Source organism: Malaya genurostris, chromosome 1, assembly GCF_030247185.1.
Source record: "Malaya genurostris strain Urasoe2022 chromosome 1, Malgen_1.1, whole genome shotgun sequence".
Classification (NCBI taxonomy): domain Eukaryota; kingdom Metazoa; phylum Arthropoda; class Insecta; order Diptera; family Culicidae; genus Malaya; species Malaya genurostris.
Window position 1 is genome coordinate 43,712,551 of NC_080570.1, and position 23,013 is coordinate 43,735,563.

Here is a 23,013-nt window from a genome sequence, read left to right on the forward strand (position 1 = left end):
GAGGGTAAAATCGATTTTCTTAGAGGGTAAAATCGATTGATACAGCCTGGACAAGAAACAAAAATTGCAATTTTGTAATCTGGGAGTTCTCCATATATTTAGTTGATCACAAATATTGACTATCACACTAAGCTGTTTGCCTTTCTCTATAGAAAGATAGATAGAATTGTTGGATAAATTGACTTTCAGTCTGAGTTCCGGAGACTCACAGTGTTATATATCATTCGACTCAGCTCGACAAGATCGGAAAATGTATATGTGTATTTATGAGTATGTGTATGTACGTGCTTGAAAGGTATTGTGGATCAAGTTCGCTCAAGATCAAATGGCTAACGTTTCTGGTTGTGTAGATATAATCATATAAGTGACGCAACCGACAAATAACTTTTTTTTTATCCGCATTATTCTATCAGATTTGACCAATGATCAAGTTCAAATGTATTGTTTTCTACACATTTGGTTCGAGAAATGTTGCCAAATATGTGACACTGAGTCAAAAATTAACCCAAATTAGTGTTGGAAATTATCTCAACAAACAAAAATGTTTCAATGAGACTGTGTAAATGAGAAGAGAAGGGACTAAGTGGTTTAAGAATAGTTCCTTTTTTTTTGCTTTTGATCATAGAGATTTTAATTGTAAGACGAAGGTACGGAGTTCGGAATCGAACCCAGGTGAGTTCAAAATCATATAATGTTTGGCAGTGTTGGATTACAATAAATACGGGAAATTCTATTTTGATCTATTTATTTTTTATTCAAATTCATTAAGCAAGAGCAAACAGTAAACGAAAGTTTTTTTTAACAATTCTCACACATACAAGAATGCTGAGGATTCAGTGCTTTTTCTCACCTTTCCTCCTAGGTTGGAACGCATTTAATGACTAGTTTAAAATTGGGTTTTGTGTTCTACACAAATTATTGCTGTACCTGCCAGTGCATGGTAGCAACTTAGTTCGAGGTGCATTTACTGAATATAAAGCGAGATGTGCTTCCTGGATGGATTACGCTTACTAACTGTCGGAAGTTAGTGTTATATATTAGGGTTCGAAATATAACATTTCAAGCTTATGGGCTATCAGGGATACGGAAAGTAATTCACCTAAACTATTAAACTACTAAGTATAGAAAGCACCTTACAGATTTTTACTACTTTACAAAGATTTTTCGAATATCGTTTTGTCCATTCATGTCAGTGTACAGCTTTGACGATTATATACTTCTTTAGGTTTTTTTGTTTACTTAACAAACTAAATATTGCATTTCAAGGTGTAGCACAGAGCCAAGAGTCTGTGAGCGGATTCATTTTTTAAATGTGTATAGAAAATACGTTTTAGCAAAAAAACGGATCATTTGATTGACATCTAGGTTGTCTTGTTCTATTTAAAATTCATAATACACACACATCCACTTGGAGCTTCAATCAACACCGCAGCTTTTGGGTTCATGAGGAACAGTTTTATAAAAGTCGGATCCATTTCTTTTTTTTCTTTTTCTAATAACACAGCTAAGAGCCTTTTCCATAAAACACAGCAAACGGTTAAAACCCACGTCACGACTTAGACCGAATTCTCCTGCCCACTGGTGGTGGCTTCCCCGTGTTCGGAGTTCCCGTCGTAGTGCTTCGGTCACAAAAGCATACACAATTTTGAGCGTTTCTTGACTGGCTTGACGGCGGAAGATGCTTTGATAATCTGCGGCTCGACAGTAGATGACGTTGCAGTGCCGTTCCCATTGTTGATCGCACTCGGTGTCGGAGGCGTGTTGTGGTTTTGGTTTGTGTCACCATCGAAGTGCTCTTCCGGTAGCTGTTTCTCGTCGTCCTGCGACTTGGAGCTAAGGGAACAGTTCGTAACGGCAGATGGAGGACGGTCTGGTGTTCCGGTTGAACCCGCGCTGCTATGACTATTGTATACCGATTTGGACAGCTTGCTGCGGACGGCCTTCCCGAGGGCACCGGTCTTACGGAGGCTGCTGAAGCGAGGCTTCCGTTCGTGTATCGGCGTAGTGTCAGTCTTTTCCTCCGGGTGGGTGGCACAGTTCAGTGTCGTCACGGTGAACTCGATGTCATCGAGGGCTTCCTTTCCAGCTGTGAATGGAATGTCAAGGGATGTGGAGCGAAGGAACAGAGAATAATACGCATGGGAGAGGAATACAAGATCGTTAACCCGTGATCGTAGATCATTCGGTAAGAAGTAGTTCACCAACATCGATAAGGCAGGCAGGTGTTTAAGTGGTGTACTGACTGCATACATGCACAGGTGGTTGTGCGGTTTCTCAGCGCGGTACACGGTGCTTGTTTGTCACATTCAAATTTAAGCTAGATTCAGCAGGACAAAATACTAGTGTGCCACTGTGTGTGTATGTGTGGCGGTTTTCTGCTAGCAACAAATGGCAGAACGATTTTATTTAACAAGAAAAAAAGTTCGAAGAATCACTAATCCGAATCATAAAATAATTAAACTGAATTTTTTCCAAAAAAAAAGTGAATTTAACTTCAATACTCAAAACTAGTTTGAATATTAACAAGACAGCTGTTATGATTCAAAAATTGAGGATAGTGATTTAATTATCTTATGATTTATTCTAGCTTATTTGAAGTCAAAGAAGCGACATTTCTAGCTAAACTACTGTTTTTCTTTTCGTCTAATGAGTATTGTTCCAGCTTATATTTGATTCCGCAGTAATTTTGAACGTGCACAATAATCTCACGGACAGAAAGCGTCAACCACCGTAGAAGGACGAGAAGAAAAACAACGGAAAAGAGCACGCAAATTATCACGCACAGATATCATGCAAGGCGGCGCAAAACATTCACTTCTTCTCTAGGATTATCAAATGATCAACAATCTCACAGGCAAACTCCTCCACCGGTTTGTCGATCGTATCATGATCGATCCAAGTAAGACCCATTTCCACCTTTTCCGCCAGGTCCTGCCAGTGCTGCCGGTTATCCAGGGTACCCTCGTACAGCGGTCGTATCCAGGGGAAGGCATCCGAAAGTACTTTGTACAGTGGCAAACAGATCACATCGATGAAGCCGACCTGCATCTTAGGTAGTTCGTCCTTGCGTTCGCTGTAAGATGAAGAGAATTTATTACAAGTCCTTCGATGAATTAAACAATAAAACAATTGATTTACTGATTCCTCGTATGATAAGAAAGTTTAAATAATGAAATGTTAAAAAATGATTATGATCAATACTACATTGGAAGTGTTACATATACTTTGCACTTTCTTCATGAGAACCCTATTAGAGGCAATTGAAAACAACCACGTACGGGATATGTAAACTTCAACTACAAATTTCTAACAAATTACCGATCCATCATCGCCACGGGTTGTTGATTGAGTTGCAATTTTTCCAGATCGCCTTGGTCGAAGAACTCGTCGGCGACCAGTTTGGCCACCCGGTGCTGGACCTCCCAGGGTTTAGCAATTGCACTCACATCACATGCCGTCATCATCATGCCGCAGAGTACTGTATCGAGTCAAAGGAAAAGGTAAGACATTGAAAACATTAACTCAGTGTAATTATTCGTTGTTCGTTCTCTTACCTTCTTTCTTTTCCTCGCACTGCCAATCGAATTCACCACCTTCGACCAATTCCAGAAATTGATTCCGTTTTTTAAAGTACATCGCCAGATCCGTGGACAGGATGGCTGATTCCACGGTTTTCATCACTTTGCGGAAGTCCTCCGGGGAAAGTGCCTGCAAAAACACAAAAAAAAAATTAAGCGTTAATAGATGTACTTTTCACGTTGTTTTCTTCCTCAGGATGGTGGAAAATAAAAAACAGCTAAAATTTGTTATTTTCAGGCAGGCCCGTACCCAGGATTTCGTTTCGGGAGGGGCCCTCAGATATAAGAAAAATGTTACTGAAGATTACTTCTGTACCTAATTCTCGGTGTGCCTCTCACCGACATTTTTAACAGACACTTTAAACTTTTCAACTGGAACTGTCATTACGGAGTATTCAAATAAAATTGGTGACAGTGCCCGAGAGAAGCTTATTGTATTACATTTCTTTACGTTTACTGCCATGTTATTTCTGTATCATATGTCTAAGACCTTCTAAATATTTATGTAGCTCAACAATCCACAAGACTTGTGATGATGCCATACATTTTTAGGTCATTTACATTCTTGAATGACGACAAAGGGGAAAAAAATGTTCATATGTGGTGTGTACATCCCTCCTGATAGGAGTCAAATCGTCGAAGTAATAGAGGCACACATTTCCACTGTTATTGAACTAAACTGTAAGGCATCTGCTGATGAAACTATTCTTGTTTGTGGTGATTTTAATCAGCCTCGAATTGTATGGGATTATGGACTGGATACCACGCATTGTTTTAACTCTTCTTCGCTGCCCGCTGCGAGTACGGCGCTGATCGATGGCATGGATTTTTTGAATCTTCACCAGTCGAACCAAAATAAAAATCATCTCGGACGGGTACTCGATCTAGTGTTTTGTTCCTGTGACCGCTCATTGTTTGTTGACGAGTGTGTAGCTTCGCTCCTACCCGTTGACCCGCACCATCCACCTTTAGTAATTTCGTTGCCCATTGAAGACAATAATTCACGACACGCAGCAAGTTCGGGAGACACACATTTACGGTTAAATTATAGAAAAATTGACTTCTCAGCTCTGATGGAATATTTGCAGAATTATAGTTGGACAACTCTGCGCGAAACGGATAATGTTGATGAGATGGCATCGTCGTTTTGTAGTACTATCTCCCGTTGGCTCAGTACAAATTTACCATTTGTTAAACGACCTATTTCTCCCCCGTGGGCCACATCACGTTTACATGATTTAAAGCGAAAGCGCAATGCTTGGCAGCGCAGACACCGTCGTTGGCGGAGCTTAGAAACAAAACAAAATTTCAAAAAATCGAGTGATGAGTACCGCAAAATGAATGCCGGTTTATATAGAGCTTACGTCATGCGAGTTCAAACGGATCTACGTAGGAACCCCAGGAATTTTTGGAACTTTGTGAATTCGAAGCGAAAATGTTCAATCATTCCTCAGAACGTTTGTTTTGACTGTGTGACGTCTGCATCAACATCAGACTCATGTGAGTTGTTTGCTAAATTCTTCGCTTCCGTGTTTACTGAGAAAGTGGCCTCCAACATCGAAGCTGAAGTCGCCGCATCATATGTTCCTGAAAACTTGGTGGATTTGCGTACATTTATAATCACTCCCGAAATGATCAGTGCTGCAGCAAAGAAACTGAAGAGTTCGTACTCGGCTGGACCTGATGGAATTCCTTCTGTCGTTTCTACTCGCTGTGCAACTGCTCTGCTCGAACCATTATGTTACGTGTTCAACAAATCGTTCGAGCATGGTATATTTCCAACGATATGGAAGCAGTCGTTCATGTTTCCAGTCTACAAAAACGGTGATCGAAAGGATGTGAGAAATTATCGTGGTATTACGAGCCTATCTGCTGCCTCCAAGCTATTCGAAATAGTTGTCAGCTCTGTTGTTCTTTCTCGTACAAAAAGTTATATATCAACCGATCAGCATGGATTTATGCCAGGACGATCCGTTAGTACAAATTTGCTCGATTTTACCTCGACCTGCTTTTCGCGTATGGAGGAAAGGGTACAAATTGATGCAGTATACACCGATCTAAAAGCGGCTTTTGATCGTATAGACCACCGAATTCTATTATGCAAACTGATGCGACTTGGTGCATCACACAAGTTCGTTGAATGGTTGAGTTCCTATTTGTGTGGTAGAGTCCTACGCGTACAATTGGAAACCTCAGTTTCATCCCCGTTTACGAATAAATCAACTCGTTTGGAACTTGCGGATTGAGCGTGTTCAGAAAAGATTTATTCGGCTTGCGCTAAGAGACCTTTCCTGGCGAAATCCCTTGGATCTGCCACCGTACCCTGATCGATGTCGCCTGTTAGGTCTTGACACACTGGAACGACGAAGGAAGATTCAACAAGCTGCGTTTGTGGCGAAGATTATCAACGGCGAAATCGACTCTCCAAAAATCCTGTCTCTCATCGACTTCCGGGTTTCACAACGAACTCTACGATCAACAGGTTTGCTACAACGAAGATTCCATCGGACATCGTTTGGAGCCAACGAACCTATTGCAGCGTGTGTTCGAACTTTCTCCCTAGTTGAAAATTTATTCGATTTTGGTGAATCATCGCATAAGTTTGTTCAGAAAGTGTCGCAATCCTCGATTTTATAACTTAACTCTATATTCATTAAGACTTTTATTGTCAGATGGAACAAGCAAACAAATAAACAAATAAAACAAATAAACAAATAAACAAATCACTGCATAGAGTAGCACAGCCTATCTTCTAAATGTAGTAGATGGTCATACAAATTTACTTTGGCTGTACTGGTTTCGGATTCATGTTCCGGAAGTAGTGATTTGAAATTCCAAAACGAAATTCACATAAATTTCTCAGAGATAAATTAACGTTTCAGCATAGATAATAGATAATAGAGGAAGCCAAATCAGTTGAACGAGGGTGATGCCCAAGTAATTGAAACTTAAACCGTTGATTTTAACCATTCAAATTTTCTGAATACTCTCATATCAAGAAAAGAACTAATGATTCCTTCATGTATAGAATAGAACAATTAATTCACTTGAATAATATTTTCATTTTCCGTATGGGGCGTATGTAGCGCGAGGGGGGGGGGGGGGGGGGGTTCACCATTTCAAAGGGCGGCAAAGTAATTCTTGGGACCTTTTTTTTTGCTCGCCCAAGTTCCGCCCAGCTTTCCGGAGATGAAGTTCTGCTTCGTTTTTTTTGCTCACTAAACCAAAACCAACGATGGGGGCGGTAAATCTCTTATTTTGTCCCGGGCACCAAATTTCCTCGGTACGCCACTGAAAATTAGATACAAGTTTTCGTTTCGATAAGATATGTCATCGCGCTAATTTTGATCAGTGTATTCCATGTCGTTCTAGGATCATTTCTAATCCTTTCGTAATTTTGACATTTCCAGTAGATTTTGCAAATAAGTAAGTTTTCAATTAAAATTGGTTAACAAGTTAAAATTGGAATGCCAGCTCTCGTAACGTATGTAAAAAAAAAACGCATATAACACTTCGTAAAGCCCAAAAAGTAACTTTCAAAAACAGTAACGCATGTAACTTTTTGTAATGCCTATAACTTACAAAAAAGTAAGCGCTTCGTAAAGCCGTTAACTTACTAAAATGTAACGTATGTAACGCTCCGTAACGTCATAACTTACAAAAAAGTAACCCACGTAACTTTTCGTAACGCCTATAACCTATAAGTAACGCTTTGTAACGCCTTTAACTTACAAAAAAGTAACGCGTATAACTTAAAAAAAAATAACGCATGTTACGCTTCATCATGTCGTTAGGCGTTAGCCCTTAAAAAACGCATATAACGCTTCGATAAGCACAAAACTTATAAAAAGTAACGCATGCAACTTACAAACGAGTAATGCTTGCAACGCCTCGAAACGTCATAACTCACAAAAAAGTAACGCATGTACATTTTCGTAACGCCTATCACTTACAAAAAAAAATAACACATATTACGCTTCGTAACGCCTATAAATTACAAAACAGTAACGCTTCGTAACGCCTATAACTAACGAAAAAATAACGTATGTAACGTTTCATAACGCCTATAAGTTTTAGTAACGCCTATAGCTTACAATAAAGTAACGCTACGTAACGCTCTAACTTACAAAAAAGTAACGCTTCGTAACGCTTATAACTTACAAAAAATGCAACGCTTCGTAACGCTATAGCTCACGAAAAAGTAACACATGTACCTTTTCGTAACGCCTATAACTTACAAAAAAGTAACGCCTATAATTAACGAAAACATAACGTATGTAACGCTTCATGACGCCTATAAGTTTTAGTAACGCCTATAGCTTACAATAAAGTAACGCTTCGTAACGCCTTAAAATACAAAAAAGAAACGCTTCGTAACGCTTATAACTTACAAAAAAGTAACGCATGTAACTATTCGTAACGCCTATAACTTACAAAAAAAAATGCTTCGTAACGCCTTTAACTTACAAAAAAGTAACGCTTATAACTTACAAAAAATTAACGCATGTTACGCTTCGTAATGTCATAAACTACAAAAAAGTAGCGCATGTAACTTTTACAAAAAAGTAACGCTTCATAAAGCCTTTAACTTACAAAAAAGTTACGCTAATAACTTACAAAAAAGTAATGCATGCAACGCTTCGTAACGTCATAACTCACAAAAAAGTAACGCATGTACCTTTTCGTAACGCCTATAACTTAATGTTACGCTTCGTAACGTCATAATTCACAATAAAGTAACGTATGAGCGCTTCTGTTTTCAAGTTCTCGCTATCTTGCAATTTCAGATACTCAAGCGACAATGAAATACAATTTATCACAAAAGTCTTTAGTAGTAGTATTATATCATCTATTTAACGCCGACTATAAATCAATTATGGAAAGGGAATTTGTTTCCTCGTACAGTGTTTCGAATAAACAATTTTACGGGATTGAGAATGTTTACAGGTTCGAGTTCAGCCTCTGGGGAGCATATTTTCGCAAATTTTCACTGTCGCAGTATCACTCGCTTACCTTTTGGGAATCTTTTTTCGATAAATAAAATTAACAAACTTAACAAAAATAAAATTAACAAACTTTTGTGATTAGATGAATTTCGAAGCGATGTTTTCCTTAAAATTTAAATGAAATTTGAAGCAAATTGTTCCCCAAACTTTTGACTCCCCGATACAATTATTCCACCTTTTTTGATATTCCGGAAGGCCGGCAATGATTTTTGTGTGATGTGATTTTTTTTATAGATGAGTACTCTTTTGAAGTTTGGGGACGGATAAGTTCTCGGGGCCAAATTGGGCAAATATGGTGGATGGAAAAACAGTTGTAACTTATGGAAGTTTATGTATCCTAATAATAAAATCAGGTATTTATTGCTCTGGGTATCCGGCTACCAATAATTCTTGGGATTTTGGAACGTGTAAATATGTCTTTGTGCTCAAAGAATGCAAAAATCGCAGAAAAACAGTTCTTCCGGAAAAAAACCCTGAGCTTTGATCCGCTTTTTGAATTGAAAGTCCGGTACTTAAAACAAAAATACATTAAAAACACATTTTCAATTCAAAATCCGACTTTTGCATTCGGGCTTTTATACATCAGTAGTGCCTAAAAAGGGCTACTATCTAGAAGTATCCACATCATATTACTGTCCAACAGTTCGAAACAGATAGAATTGTAACACAGAAATATTTTTAAGGAACCTCTCTGTGCCACATAAAACGAAAATATTTATTCCGGAACGAACGAACCTGAAAGTAAATTCCAGGACTAACATCAGCAACAATATCTCTAATTTCTAATGCATTCCACAAACAGGCTACAAAGCCTTACAAAAAAAACGCTTCGTAACGCCTTTAACTTACAAAAAAGTAACGCTTATAACTTACAAAAAATTAACGCATGTTGCGCTTCGTAATGTCATAAACTACAAAAAAGTAGCGCATGTAACTTTTACAAAAAAGTAACGCTTCATAACGCCTTTAACTTACAAAAAAGTAACGCTAATAACTTACAAGAAAGTAATGCATGCAACGCTTCGTAACGTCATAACTCAATGGTGGATGGAAAAACAGTTGTAACTTATGGAAGTTTATGTATCCTAATAATAAAATCAGGTATTTATTGCTCTGGGTATCCGGCTACCAATAATTCTTGGGATTTTGGAACGTGTAAATATGTCTTTGTGCTCAAAGAATGCAAAAATCGCAGAAAAACAGTTCTTCCGGAAAAAAACCCTGAGCTTTGATCCGCTTTTTGAATTGAAAGTCCGGTACTTAAAACAAAAATACATTAAAAACACATTTTCAATTCAAAATCCGACTTTTGCATTCGGGCTTTTATACATCAGTAGTGCCTAAAAAGGGCTACTATCTAGAAGTATCCACATCATATTACTGTCCAACAGTTCGAAACAGATAGAATTGTAACACAGAAATATTTTTAAGGAACCTCTCTGTGCCACATAAAACGAAAATATTTATTCCGGAACGAACGAACCTGAAAGTAAATTCCAGGACTAACATCAGCAACAATATCTCTAATTTCTAATGCATTCCACAAACAGGCTACAAAGCCTTACAAAAAAAACGCTTCGTAACGCCTTTAACTTACAAAAAAGTAACGCTTATAACTTACAAAAAATTAACGCATGTTGCGCTTCGTAATGTCATAAACTACAAAAAAGTAGCGCATGTAACTTTTACAAAAAAGTAACGCTTCATAACGCCTTTAACTTACAAAAAAGTAACGCTAATAACTTACAAGAAAGTAATGCATGCAACGCTTCGTAACGTCATAACTCAATGGTGGATGGAAAAACAGTTGTAACTTATGGAAGTTTATGTATCCTAATAATAAAATCAGGTATTTATTGCTCTGGGTATCCGGCTACCAATAATTCTTGGGATTTTGGAACGTGTAAATATGTCTTTGTGCTCAAAGAATGCAAAAATCGCAGAAAAACACTTCTTCCGGAAAAAAAACCCTGAGCTTTGATCCGCTTTTTGAATTGAAAGTCCGGTACTTAAAACAAAAATACATTAAAAACACATTTTCAATTCAAAATCCGACTTTTGCATTCGGGCTTTTATACATCAGTAGTGCCTAAAAAGGACTACTATCTAGAAGTATCCACATCAAATTACTGTCCCACAGTTCGAAACAGACAGAATTGTAACACAGAAATATTTTTTAAGGAACCCGTCACATAAAACGAAAATATTTATTCCGGAACGAACGAACCTGAAAGTAAATTCCAGGACTTAAAATAAAATGTGTAACAGCAGCAACAATATCTCTAATTTCTAATGCATTCCACAAACAGGCTACAAAGCCCTCCAGTTGCAATAAAATTCTTCTGTCATACACAAAGTCTGTGGAGTGCAACCTTTTTTTTGACACTATACCTCATAAACCCTACCCTTCATGTGGTAAGCGTAGCATCAGTCCCAACTTTCCAGCCAATTCCGGTGAATTGGCAGGATCTGACACGTAAAAAAAGTTCTATTCATCCCCATCGCCCTGCTCAGAACCCGCCATCATCTATCCGGTAATTTATTACGTATGACATTCACATACCGGAGCCGCGTTATAAATGATGCTCGGAAAATGAAGACGCGAGAATATATCTGTCGAGCAAAGGGATGAACTCACACCTAGGCATGCAGGGTGGCGAGAGGGATCGTGTCTCCCCGGACGAAATCCCGGATGGGGGGTGGGGGATTTAGTAGGGCGGATCGACTTCTACAAAGCGACTGTGAAAACGATGTACATAATATATGTAGTATGGCAGGTATGCCAACAGTGAAGCCTTAAAGCACATACGAGAAAACATCAATCACAGTTTTCGTATTCACCAAAGCAAGTGTGAAAGGATATTTCCAAGGAAAAATCTAATTTCGTGGTTCACTTTCGGAAACTTGTTGGGTACGCAAAAGAAGCAGTTACGTAAATTAGGTTTCAGGTAAACATTTTGAAGTGAAATGTGAGCTGAAACATTTGAATATATAGTATAACAACCCAGCTGCACCTTAATACAACCTACGGTTTTCAGTTTGCTGTTGAATTTTAACAAAATTCAATTAAATTAACTTTTCATTTAATTACGAATTGTGATTGCCATTGATGCGTAATCAGGAAATTAAATCAGAAGCGACCATCAATCAATTTAGGCTTTTCATTAAACTTGTGTAACCAACCATACTATTTATCCAACAAGGTGAAAAACAGGATTTGCATTGGGAATGAATCATTATTTCAGTTAAAAACCGCGTAGGATCAATATGTAGCTTTAATAGTATTGATTACAAAGTTGAAATGTAAGGGGAAAATGATGATAACATACTGTTTTAAACATAACCGGTGAATATGTTCATGAAAAGCCTGAATTTACCAAATTATCATCAAGTAAAATTATTCCCATGACCATTAAATATGTGAAACGACATTCAACATGAAATTTGATGGGCCGTTCGGCAACGAATTTCAACCTTTTTATCAATGTGTTTTGAAAATAAACAATATATATCTCGTAATAAGAGTGAAGTGTGAGCCCATCGAAAGCAATTTGACACACACATAAAGACTGTACTCGAAAACAATACGGCAAACAAAAATGATCTCCAAAAATTCATTCCAAGTCGGTAATAAATAAACTTGTATTGGCTATACATCGTTGGCTTCGAACCACTCTTTCGTCGGTTTCACGTAATGGCACGGTGCCAGATCCACCCAAAAAAGAATGTTACATTTGCGGTACCGGCAGAAGAATTCTTTTTAATATATTTGGTTGCCCATGACACCGGTCGTTAAGAAGGACTGACTAAATTTATCGCACCCACAGATTGCATCTCGCACTCAATACTTCTTACCAAAGTGGTCGACCTTCTTCTTCTGACACTTCTCCCAAATAACCAGGCGGAAGTTGCTGATGAAAAACTACAAACTGTTTTGCAATCCACCTGTGAGACTGGCCTGGACTGGCCACGACCGCGCCCATAATCTTTTGTCAAAGCACTTCTTGCTTGGAAGTTATCTTAATAACCACTTGGCAGATTGTGACGAAATCGCACATGAGCAACGTAGTTTAAAAAATCCCTTTCAATATTGCGGATTAAAAACACGGATAAAAACATTGAATGCAAAAACCGAACACAGAATCGGATAAGAGCAATTTAGTTTGGAAAACCTCTTGAAGTATTTTGTAATGCAAAATTTAAAAATATTGAGTGCTAAAGCCGGGCACGGCTTTCGGACTGTCGCTGTGGAACGCAGCATGGATCTGGCAGCCTGTGACAAACAAACATACAAAACTTCGCCGGTTAAAAGCATTTGTTTCGGAAGAACCGGCTATGTTCCAAAATACTTTAACGGGTTTTTCAAACTAAGTAGCACTTATCTGATTTTTGCATTCTCTCGTTCAAATTACACTCTAGACAAGTTTTGGCCGAAAATTTAACATTTGCTACTTTCGCATCAAGTGATAAACAAAAGTAAACGGTGCATTTTATTCGAATACAGTCTTTAATTGCTAAGATACATTGTTAAGTGATAATGTACTGTTAATGCAAAAGAGGGGAAAATTTTACGCCTGTTGTTATACAACTTGAAAAACAACCAAAAAACAAAGGCGGGAGGGTGATGTCAGAGACATAACTGGACGACGCGAATACGAATAAGACAGACAAACTTTTTTCACACTTCCGAATATCGATAATCGCACATACTAGTTAAATGATTGTGTGAATTTTGCAAATTGCTTTCAATGCTTCACTTGCAGAATTGTAATGGTGCAAATATAATAGAAAACACACGAAAGCAAAAAATTACTGGGTTGTGTAGGAAATTGCCGGGCGCGTATAAATGCAAATTTTTCAAAATCATAAATTGGGAATTATAGCTGAAGGTTGAATAAGAGTGATAAGTAAAAACCTAGGAGAGACCAGGGTTAATCCGGACATGGGATTAAACCGGACAGCTTAAATATCTTCTAAACCAACACTTATTTCGATCCTTATTAAAATAAGATTTACTATAAATTTAATCGAAACATTCATTATATGGAACGAAACAATCAAATAGTCTTCAATGAAGACTCCAAAGTTAGTTTCAACATCAATTATGTGGTTTTATAGGGCGTGAAGTTTCAAGAAAATATCTGTATTCCCAGCGAAAAAAATTATGTCTCACGGAAGATGGAAACTAACAGACAATCCATTCGAACACGATTTCATTTCTTTTGTGCTCATAAAGTAACCTTAATATTTGGCGCCCTACAGTATTTGTTCTTTATTTTTGTGTGAAACTTTATAATCCAGTTTAGCCCCACGGTTTCCAAATAAAGGATTTTGAGTTGGTCACTTCGTTATGCAAGTCACATTCCCAATTGTTATAGCAGTAAGTTAAAGTTACACAACTGTATAGATATATTAGGTAAAAACCTAACTAGGTATGATGGGTGTTTTTTCAATGTCTAATGTTCCGGTTTAGCCCCGCAGTTTCTGAAATTTTGGAGTTGTGGTTGGTCACTTCATCGCGAATTTTACCGAAATTAATACATAATTTTCCATAATTGTAGTAAAAGGTTTTTGCTACACAACGGTATAGGTAACTTGTTTGAAAACCTAGGTGAAATGCATGCTTTTCTCAATTTCCTTAAAGTGTCCGATTTAGCCCCGGTCTCCCCTATATTATAAAAACTCTTTTTTATATTTAAGTCAATTATAAAACGGATGATTTCGGGTTTTATAACCCCCGAAATAATTTTCTGGGAATGCACCTGCCAATTTCAATGCAATGTTCAAATTATTTCATAAATGCAAAAATCAAATTCTTTCATGAATTCATTTAAATTTGGTAAATCCACAACAAATTTTTGTGGCCATCTAGCATTTCTGAACTTATTTCAAGCCTGTCTCGAAATTTCGCAATGGGCGAGAAAATGAATTCTAGAAGCATTTTGGTTTTAAATTGAATGACTAAATTGACCGTCTTAAACAACATGCACGTTTATGTCTCCCTCATATTAGTCAATTAAAAATACTCAGGGTTTATTAGTATATATTCCTATATATAACTTTATTCATAAGTATTTAAAAAAATACGACAACAAGCGAATCTATGAGATAATGCGCCCTCAATTTTTCGGAAATTTCTCAACCGATTTTTACAAACTAAGATGCAAATGAAAAGATCCGACTTCCGGTTCTGGTATTACAGTACGATAGTAAAAATTTTCAATTTTATGAGTATTTTTTCACAGGCGATGGCGAAACAAGATGCACATTTTAAATAAAATTTACTGTTAAATTCATCTAGTTGGTAGACCTTGTTAATTAGTGGAAATATAAATCTACTATGAGTCTACTAGTGTCAGGTTTCCGCTTCCGAAATCACCGGGAATAGTGCAGAAAAGCTCCAACGGAACTCACTTCGATTTCTCAGCACCGGTTTTCATAAATCATGATTCAAATAAAAGCCCTCAGTGTCTTAAAATATACTGTGCATTTTAATCCAGATCCAACTTCCGGTTCTGAAATTTTAGGGCAATCAGTTTCAAAACTATCAAACTGTCATACAAAATGATCTAACATCGGTACGTGCTGGTACGGAAGAAGAAAACGCCACCACCTAGCACACAGCGTACTTTATTCAGTTATGTATAGCATTCAGGGTTGCAATATCTAAATCTATATTAAATTAACATAACTGTTTACAAATTGTGAAGGTTATGGTAGTTTATACCAAAGAAAGTTTTTTGATTTTATTCAAGTTTGAAAAAAAAAAATCTTGGCACAATCTTCTAGTGATGTTTTTAAAAATATAAGTAATATTTAAAATTATTATTATTATTAATTAAAAAATTAGATATTTAGGTCAATTATAAAACGGTCAATTTCCAACAAACGACTTTGTTGGATTTCCCCCGAAAAAAATTTCTGAGTGCGCGCCTATCAATTACAACGTAATGTTCAAATTACTCCATAAATGCAATAATCAAATTCTTTCATAAATTCATTTAAATTTGAAAAATCCACAACAAATCGTTAGTGACCGTCTCGCATTTCTGAACTTATGTCAAGCCCGTCTCGAAAATACCAATAATAAAGCGATTTAAGACAATATCCACAAACCAAAAGCCGCCATGTTGGATTCAAAGAACTCTAAACCTATAAATTATTGATTTCAAGCGTGGAAAATACAGTATCTAAAACTCAAACGTGGACAAAAATTATTTAAAATTCCTTCAAAAATTCATGAAAAATGGTAAAATATTATTCACTTATAAACTAATATGATATGCACTTCACAAACTGAATATTTTTAGCGAACGTCTTACAAGTTAGTTGTAATTCCAAAGATCCTGTTTGAATATTATTCAGTTCTTCTATAAGATGATGCATAGTTGGAGTATTTTCATCATGCCAAAGATTTTGATTTGTGATAAAGAATAAACAATTTCGCTAAAGACGAGAAAATCAATTATAAGAGCTTTTTGATTATAAATTGAATGACTAAATGGACCGTCTTAAACAACATACAGCCAATTAAAAATACTTATGGTTTATAACCATATACATTGCCTTGATCAAAAAGTTCCCGGAATCACCACCGTGTGGCGCTGTCAGTGACTCAATTAGATTTCTTTTTTTTTAGGTTGCCACATCTGTCATTGATATTCTATAATTTTTTAGCTTGGTACCTGGACATTTGTAAAAGTTACGTGGTACTGAGTACATCTGCGATTGTGCGTGTGCTAGATTTTGTACAATTTTCAAAACGGAATTGAATTCGCAACAACGAGTTTGCGTTAAAAACGGTTTCAATGGTGTGACGATATTACAAATGTTAGAGTGTTTCGGTAATGATACTCTGAAGAAAACAGTCGTTTATCAGTGGCACGAACGTTTCAAAAGTGACGGTGAGTCTGTGAATGATGAAGAGAGAAGCGGTAGGCCATCGACATCGAAAACCGACGAAAACATGAACAAAATCAAAAAATGGACCTTAGACCTTAGACCGCAAATTGACTATTAGAGAGATGATAGAGGAGTTATGAGACGATTGTGAGAAGCAATTCGTCAAAAAGATCAGATTTGTGGGCAAACAACTCGTGGATCTTGCATCACGATAACGCACCGTCACACAATGTCATCGTTATCCATGAACATTTGGCTAAAAATGAAAGGAATGCCATTCAGCAACCACCGAATTCGCTTGGTTTGGCTCCCTGCGACTTTTTCCTATTCGGTCGACCAAAGAAACAGCTCCGTAGAAAACTGAATATAAAAAAATGTTTCGAGGATCGGATCAAACACTGGCATAAGTGTGTTTCAGTTGATAGGCAGTGTCGGTTTTGAACGATACGCTAACAGTTCGGCTGAAAAGTTCGTATCGTTTCTATGAGAGGGCGCCACTAGGATTAAATCCATACCATTTTCAGTTAGTACCAACCTTCAAAAGATACGTGTATAAATTTGACAGCTGTCTGATTATAAGTTTGTGAGATATTGCATTTTGAGTGTAGCTACTTTTGTTATTGTGAAAAAATGGAAAAAAAGGAATTTCGTTTGTGAAGTGGGAATTTCGGAGTGAAGTGATGGAGCCATGTTTCGTCCATTGTTATATATCGACGAAAAAAATCGGTTTTATTTCGATATAACAGCTCCAAACACTGCTCAGAATCATCAATTCGTTGTTGTTTTTGATCGATTGTGAGCTCACGCGGCACCCATTTTGCACAAAGCTTTCTCATATCCAAATATTCGTGAATAATATGTCCAACACGTTCCCTTGATATCTTTAGGGTGTCAGCTATCTCGATCAACTTAACTTTACGGTCATTGAAAATCATTTTGTGGATTTTTTTCACGTTTTCATCGGTAACAGCCTCTTTTGGACGTCCACTGCGTTCATCGTCTTCGGTGCTCATATGACCAGTACGAAATTTTGCAAACCACTTACGAATTGTTGCTTCGCCCGGTGCAGAGTCTGGATAACACTCATCAAGCCATTTTTTGGTATCGGCGGCACTTTTTTTCATCAAAAAGTAGTGTTTCATCAACACACGAAATTCCTTTTTTTCTATTTTTTTCTCAATAACAAAAGTAGCTTCACTCAAAATGCAATATCTCACAAACTAATAATCAGACAGCTATCAAATTTATACACGTATCTTTTGAAGGTTGGTACTAACTGAAAATGGTATGGATTTAATTCTAGTGGCGCCCTCTCTTAGAAACGATACGAACTTTTCAGCCGACCTGTTATGTGCCATGATTCGTTTAACTCATGCAGTTGGAATTTTGTGCGTCCTATTTTGGTACTGAATTTTATCTTAATACTTGTTCATACCAAACATTTTAGAAAACTTTACTTTTGAGGTTTTTGTGGTTATCTAATTCTACTGAAAATTTTATCATAGATTGTTGAGCATATCTTTGATATGATATGAAGAAAAATGTGCTGCTGCGATATTCACGATTAAGTTCTGCCTTTCTTACCCCCGGTGAATTTTGAATTTTAAATAGTAAAACAAGACGTATCCACGTCAAAAGATTGGTGGAATTATATGGCACATACACACTTGAAACCGATTCTCGAGTTCGATATGATAAATTGCCGAATTGATTCTCCAACACGAAATTTTACTGATTGTTTAGTAATCCTCATCCTTTTTTCCAAATTTCGTTAAAGTTGTTTTCTGATACCTCTGGTCTAGTGTACCAATAGTCATCTCATTAGTAGAATCGCCATGTTACTTTGCCGCCATTTTACTCGACTTTCATTCGACAAATTGTGATAAAATTGGATAAAAAAAGTTTGCTTCGGCTTTAAAAAGCAATACCGCGGAAAAAAGTTTGAAAATTAAGCATTACTGCTTCCTATTTTGCTGTCAGTAAATAACAAGTAAACCAAAATCAGCAAATCCGTTTGTCGAGATTTCGAAAAGTATGTTAGCTTTTTCTGCAACTCATCGAGATACTTGTCATCTAATGTCATCGGTCGATTTTGTATAACATCACGACGTCATTTCTCGTAGAGCTGGAAATATTCAATTTGGAAAAGATTTCAATATTTCGTGGAAGATAAGTTGAGGAGCATTGGAAACAAATATTTTTACTCGGACTGTTGTTGTTTTTTTGGTTTGCATCTCATTTCCCCAATCTCAGCGTTTGTGATAGATATTTCACTTAATAACAAAGCAAAATACCTAATACGCTCGATTACTGACAACTCGACTCCGCAACTCATAGTTAAATTCAGAACGTTTCTACAGTGCAAACAGTAGAACTGTTTCTGACAAGCTCGGAAATAATTGGCAGTTACTAAATTCAGGACTGCCAGGATTCTCAGTAAATATACATTGTTTCCAAGATGGTTACAGAACACTCGACTGTGCAAATATCGGCAAATTTTGTAGATACCTGTTACAGTGAAAACTTCAACTTTATGCATAGGTATTAAAAATAAAATACAACAATAAACAAATAACATCTCTTTAACCTCTTACGACGTGTTTTGTAGTGATTTTTGAATGAATTTGGTCATAAATCCTCTTTAATGTACCTATCATCCCATGCAAGGAGACCGCATTTCATGAAGCAAACTGTTATCGTTTTCAAAGTCGCTGTTCCTTACTTGAGACTATGCATATATTTTATTGTACCGAAGCACGCCATCAAACCATTCTAGCTCGGGTCTACCCAATAAAGACATTGGCAGTAGGATCTCAGAATTTGAAATTCAAACGCTCAACGTCTCACTATCATATTGTCTGAAACCTACCTGAAATATATTGTTTCCCTCCGAATTGAGTATCATCACGCACTGGTCGAAGTGGTGATGCTCCATGGTGCTGGTGGTGTAGAGAATCGCCAGTGGGCTATCGGTTTTCGACTGGAATGCATTATTCGTGCCTCGATGGTCCAAATCGTGACACAGACAGGCCACCAGCAAACCCAGGATTTCCAGATCGGTCATGAAGCGTTCCATCTTGCCGGTTTTCATCATGGCGAACATGGTCTGGGCTACGTTCAGCGCGTGGCGCCAGTTGTGATATTTGACGGGCCGGTAGTTTTTGCGCACGCTTAGAATCCAACGGCACAGGACCTGTCGGGAAAAAAATTGAAATTAGTTCTAGAGTTAAATATTTTGAAACTGTTTTGAAACACAGTTAAATAATAGAACAAATGATGTAAACACGGATACTGAAAAACCTCCCGACCGTGCATCAGAAACTATATATGTTTACTGAAGATCCAGGTCATTCCAATGTAATCCAGACATTTGATAGTTGGGTTTTCGAGATTTGTGTTAGATGTGGAATCACGTCACCAATAAAATTCAATTTTTTTGCACTGTGAATAAAGGTGAACTTTGGTCAGCTATTCAGAGAAAAAAAATTTTGGTCACGACACAAGGAGATAAATTCAATTTCGCAGGAAAGTTCACTAAAAAATTTTAGATTTGTTTCGGACGAAGAAACTCAATTTATTTTATCAAAACGGCTCAGGATAGAGATGATGGATAGCATCTATCTAACGAATGAAATAGTAGAATAGAATCCGAAAATTTAATGGAAAAAATCTATTCCAGAGACTTTAACTCGCAACCTTTTCCTATTAATTATAATCGCTCTGTCAATTGAGCTACTCTGGATGTTATGAAACACAACATAGAAAGCAGTCCAAGGAAATAATGAACTCCCGTCGCACATGGTCAGACTTTGCACGACTGATGCATGGTTCAATTTTGTGGAATCATTCCGTAGGAGAAACATTCTCAATGTTGGGAAAATCATGATCAGAAAAAGTTCATGTCACTATCACTCGTGAAAAAATCAGTAGGGTCTAAATGATGAAAAAATCATCGTTTTTGCCAATCATTTCTGAACTATAGTTCAACAAAATTCGAACAACATTTTGTAATTTTTCCATGGAAAAATTTTGAGAAATAAATCGGTAAAGCGATATTTTAGAGAACGCTTCTAAAAATCATAATTTGCAGTGTCCACTGTATCTTAGTCAACAAACCGAAGCAGCATAGATAGAGTAGAAGTTTTTCTAGACCCCAACGTTTCTGTTTGATTTTTTTTTTTAATTTATATTTTGAATTTTTAGTCAAAGTCAAAAATGCAATCTTACACGAAAAATCTGCCATTTTATAACCTCCCCAAAGTAACAAACAACGAAAAAGAAAACGTTGAAGTCTGCTATTTTACATGTAGAAAGTGTGTGCAAAATTTAAAAAAAAAGTGCTGCAGTAGCTTTCGAATGACGATGGACACGGACTTTCAAAACCTGCTTTCTAGAATAACGCATTTAAAATTTCTTGCCTATAAAATCAAAGCAAACAATTTATTACTCTAGGGAGCCCGTAGGATCTAATATTTTCAAAAAAATCATTTTTTTCTTTTGTATTTTGTTATGATGAAATATTTCAAGAATGTTTTGTCAAATTTTTAAGTTCATCGAAGCAGAAATCGTGAGCCTGTGCGCCAATCTCTTACTTCTTCGCAGTATGAGATAAGCAAATATAAAGGCCAATAACTTGCTGAGTTTTGTTCCGATAGACTTGAAATTTTCACAGAATATTCTTGGAATGCTCTACTATAAGAAAATATAAAGAAAAAAACAAAACATCTTCAAAAAGTGTTAGACCCTACCCGCCCCTTAATTCCAGCTGGCTGATTACACGGCACTATTCAGATTAAACCTAATAAAACACTATTAAACATGAATTTGATTCATAGAAGTAACATGAGCGCAGCATTGTCAGCATGTCTCGAACATACAGTAGGAGCTGCGTTTGAATTGGCTTAGCGGTAGTCTGCGCTCTTGTTACTTCTGCGTGCGTTGTTCAAACTAAATTGGCTAATATTTTTTTGGTCAGCTGCATAATTTGTGATTGTTTTAAATAATGTTTTTATGATCATTGTACCTATTATTAATTACAGCACTTGCTGCTTTTATTAATGATATTACTCACCACTACGGTAGTGCCGAATAAATATCAAATACATCACCATTATTGATTCACTTATTGACCACCCAACGCACACTGAACATTTTCAGAAAGGTTCAGTTTTCGTTCATCGGCGAATTTATACATCATCTGTTCTGCAAAGGTTTGAGATAAAACGGCTATGAAGATTTAATTTCCAACAGTCTTCTGTTCGAGAATCATATCAGATATATTCAATATGCGAACTTTTTTCATCGCATATCATCGAGCAGAATGTTCGCTAGTGAACTTTTCACAACTAATTTTTTGCCATATAGAATCAGTTTCAGTGAGAATCGCGCTTACCAAAAAATCAGTATTGAACTTTGAAGTGATTTTTTTTCAGTCGCGATTTTCGAAATCTCGATTTTTTCCCAACACTGCGATTCTGCACACAATCGCCATTCCAATATCCTTACCATTTCCTGCTGGATACGTCGTCGTCTGAAAACTTTTATTTTGCTTTATGAGTATTGAAGGCTGTCGCTGTGACAAATCTCTAGGCAAACGATTTATTTCTTAAATTGCCCGACGTTTTGATCATTTTTGATGGAAAATGAAGAGAATAATGAATTTGGGTTTTTATCGTACCACCATCCTTATCGAACTCCATTGTTCAGTTTTCTGTCAATATTTACGAATAACTGAAAATCAAATGAGCATAATGAAGTGCACTTGAATGTGCATTGTGTAAATTGGATAGTTCAAATAGTAGAACAGTTCCACGGATTGGAAAAAGATAGTAAGTTCAAATTCTATCAAACAAAACTTTTTCATTTTCATAATTCTGTCACATCATCTATGGATCTCCACTCTGTGTTCACCGGATATTGATCAATGCTTTAACTAAGTTAATCATTTTTCGACGTCGAAATTATATAAATCTAAAGAAATAATCGGTTATACTGCAACCCAGCAAAACTTTTTTATAGACAGGCGAGTGAGTGAGGCAGCTCTGCCGGAAGTATTAACTCGATTTAATTCAGATTTCTTTTGTATCTCAAACCGAAATAGGATAAACCTATGAGAAATTCATTTGAAAGAGAAGAATCGGTTAATTATTACGTCTCAACCAGAACAACAATCGCACTTCATCTTCATTTGATAGAGATAACATGCATTTGCTTTCAGTTTCTTTACTAGAAATATAGAATCTCATCTGCCAAGCCGACTGTACACAATCGAGATGGTACTAAATAATGTTGACAACAATGCTTCTTTGTGATAAGCCTACCAATAAAGCAAGGTCAAGGTACTACATTCAAAGACAGAACTTAGCCTTCTATATTAGTAGACTTCGCAGTCGGTATGGATCCTTTTCGGGTCAGGTTTCGAACATTGTCATTCATGTCAAAATTTGATCACTCCAATTATGCTTGTTTGAAGAAGAAGAAAATGAACAAAGTTTGCTACCATGTACGAGTGAGTGAGCCAATTTAAA

The 23,013-nt window shown here is 36.7% G+C and overlaps 1 protein-coding gene across 13 annotated transcripts in view; it reads right to left on the reverse strand.

Moving 5' to 3' along the window:
- Window positions 1-728: 728 nt before the first annotated feature.
- The window catches only part of LOC131438262 (cGMP-specific 3',5'-cyclic phosphodiesterase), a 189,803-nt gene continuing 167,518 nt past the window's right edge, over window positions 729-23,013 (reverse strand). For all 13 annotated transcript variants that reach the window (XM_058608232.1, XM_058608234.1, XM_058608185.1 and 10 more), the window contains 5 exons: window positions 19,356-19,679; window positions 3,555-3,708; window positions 3,319-3,478; window positions 2,853-3,073; window positions 729-2,086 (listed from right to left, as the gene is read on the reverse strand). In XM_058608232.1, coding sequence (XP_058464215.1) covers window positions 1,626-2,086; window positions 2,853-3,073; window positions 3,319-3,478; window positions 3,555-3,708; window positions 19,356-19,679 — 1,320 coding nt within the window. In that variant the 3' untranslated portion in view covers window positions 729-1,625. The remainder of the gene's footprint in view (window positions 2,087-2,852; window positions 3,074-3,318; window positions 3,479-3,554; window positions 3,709-19,355; window positions 19,680-23,013) is intronic.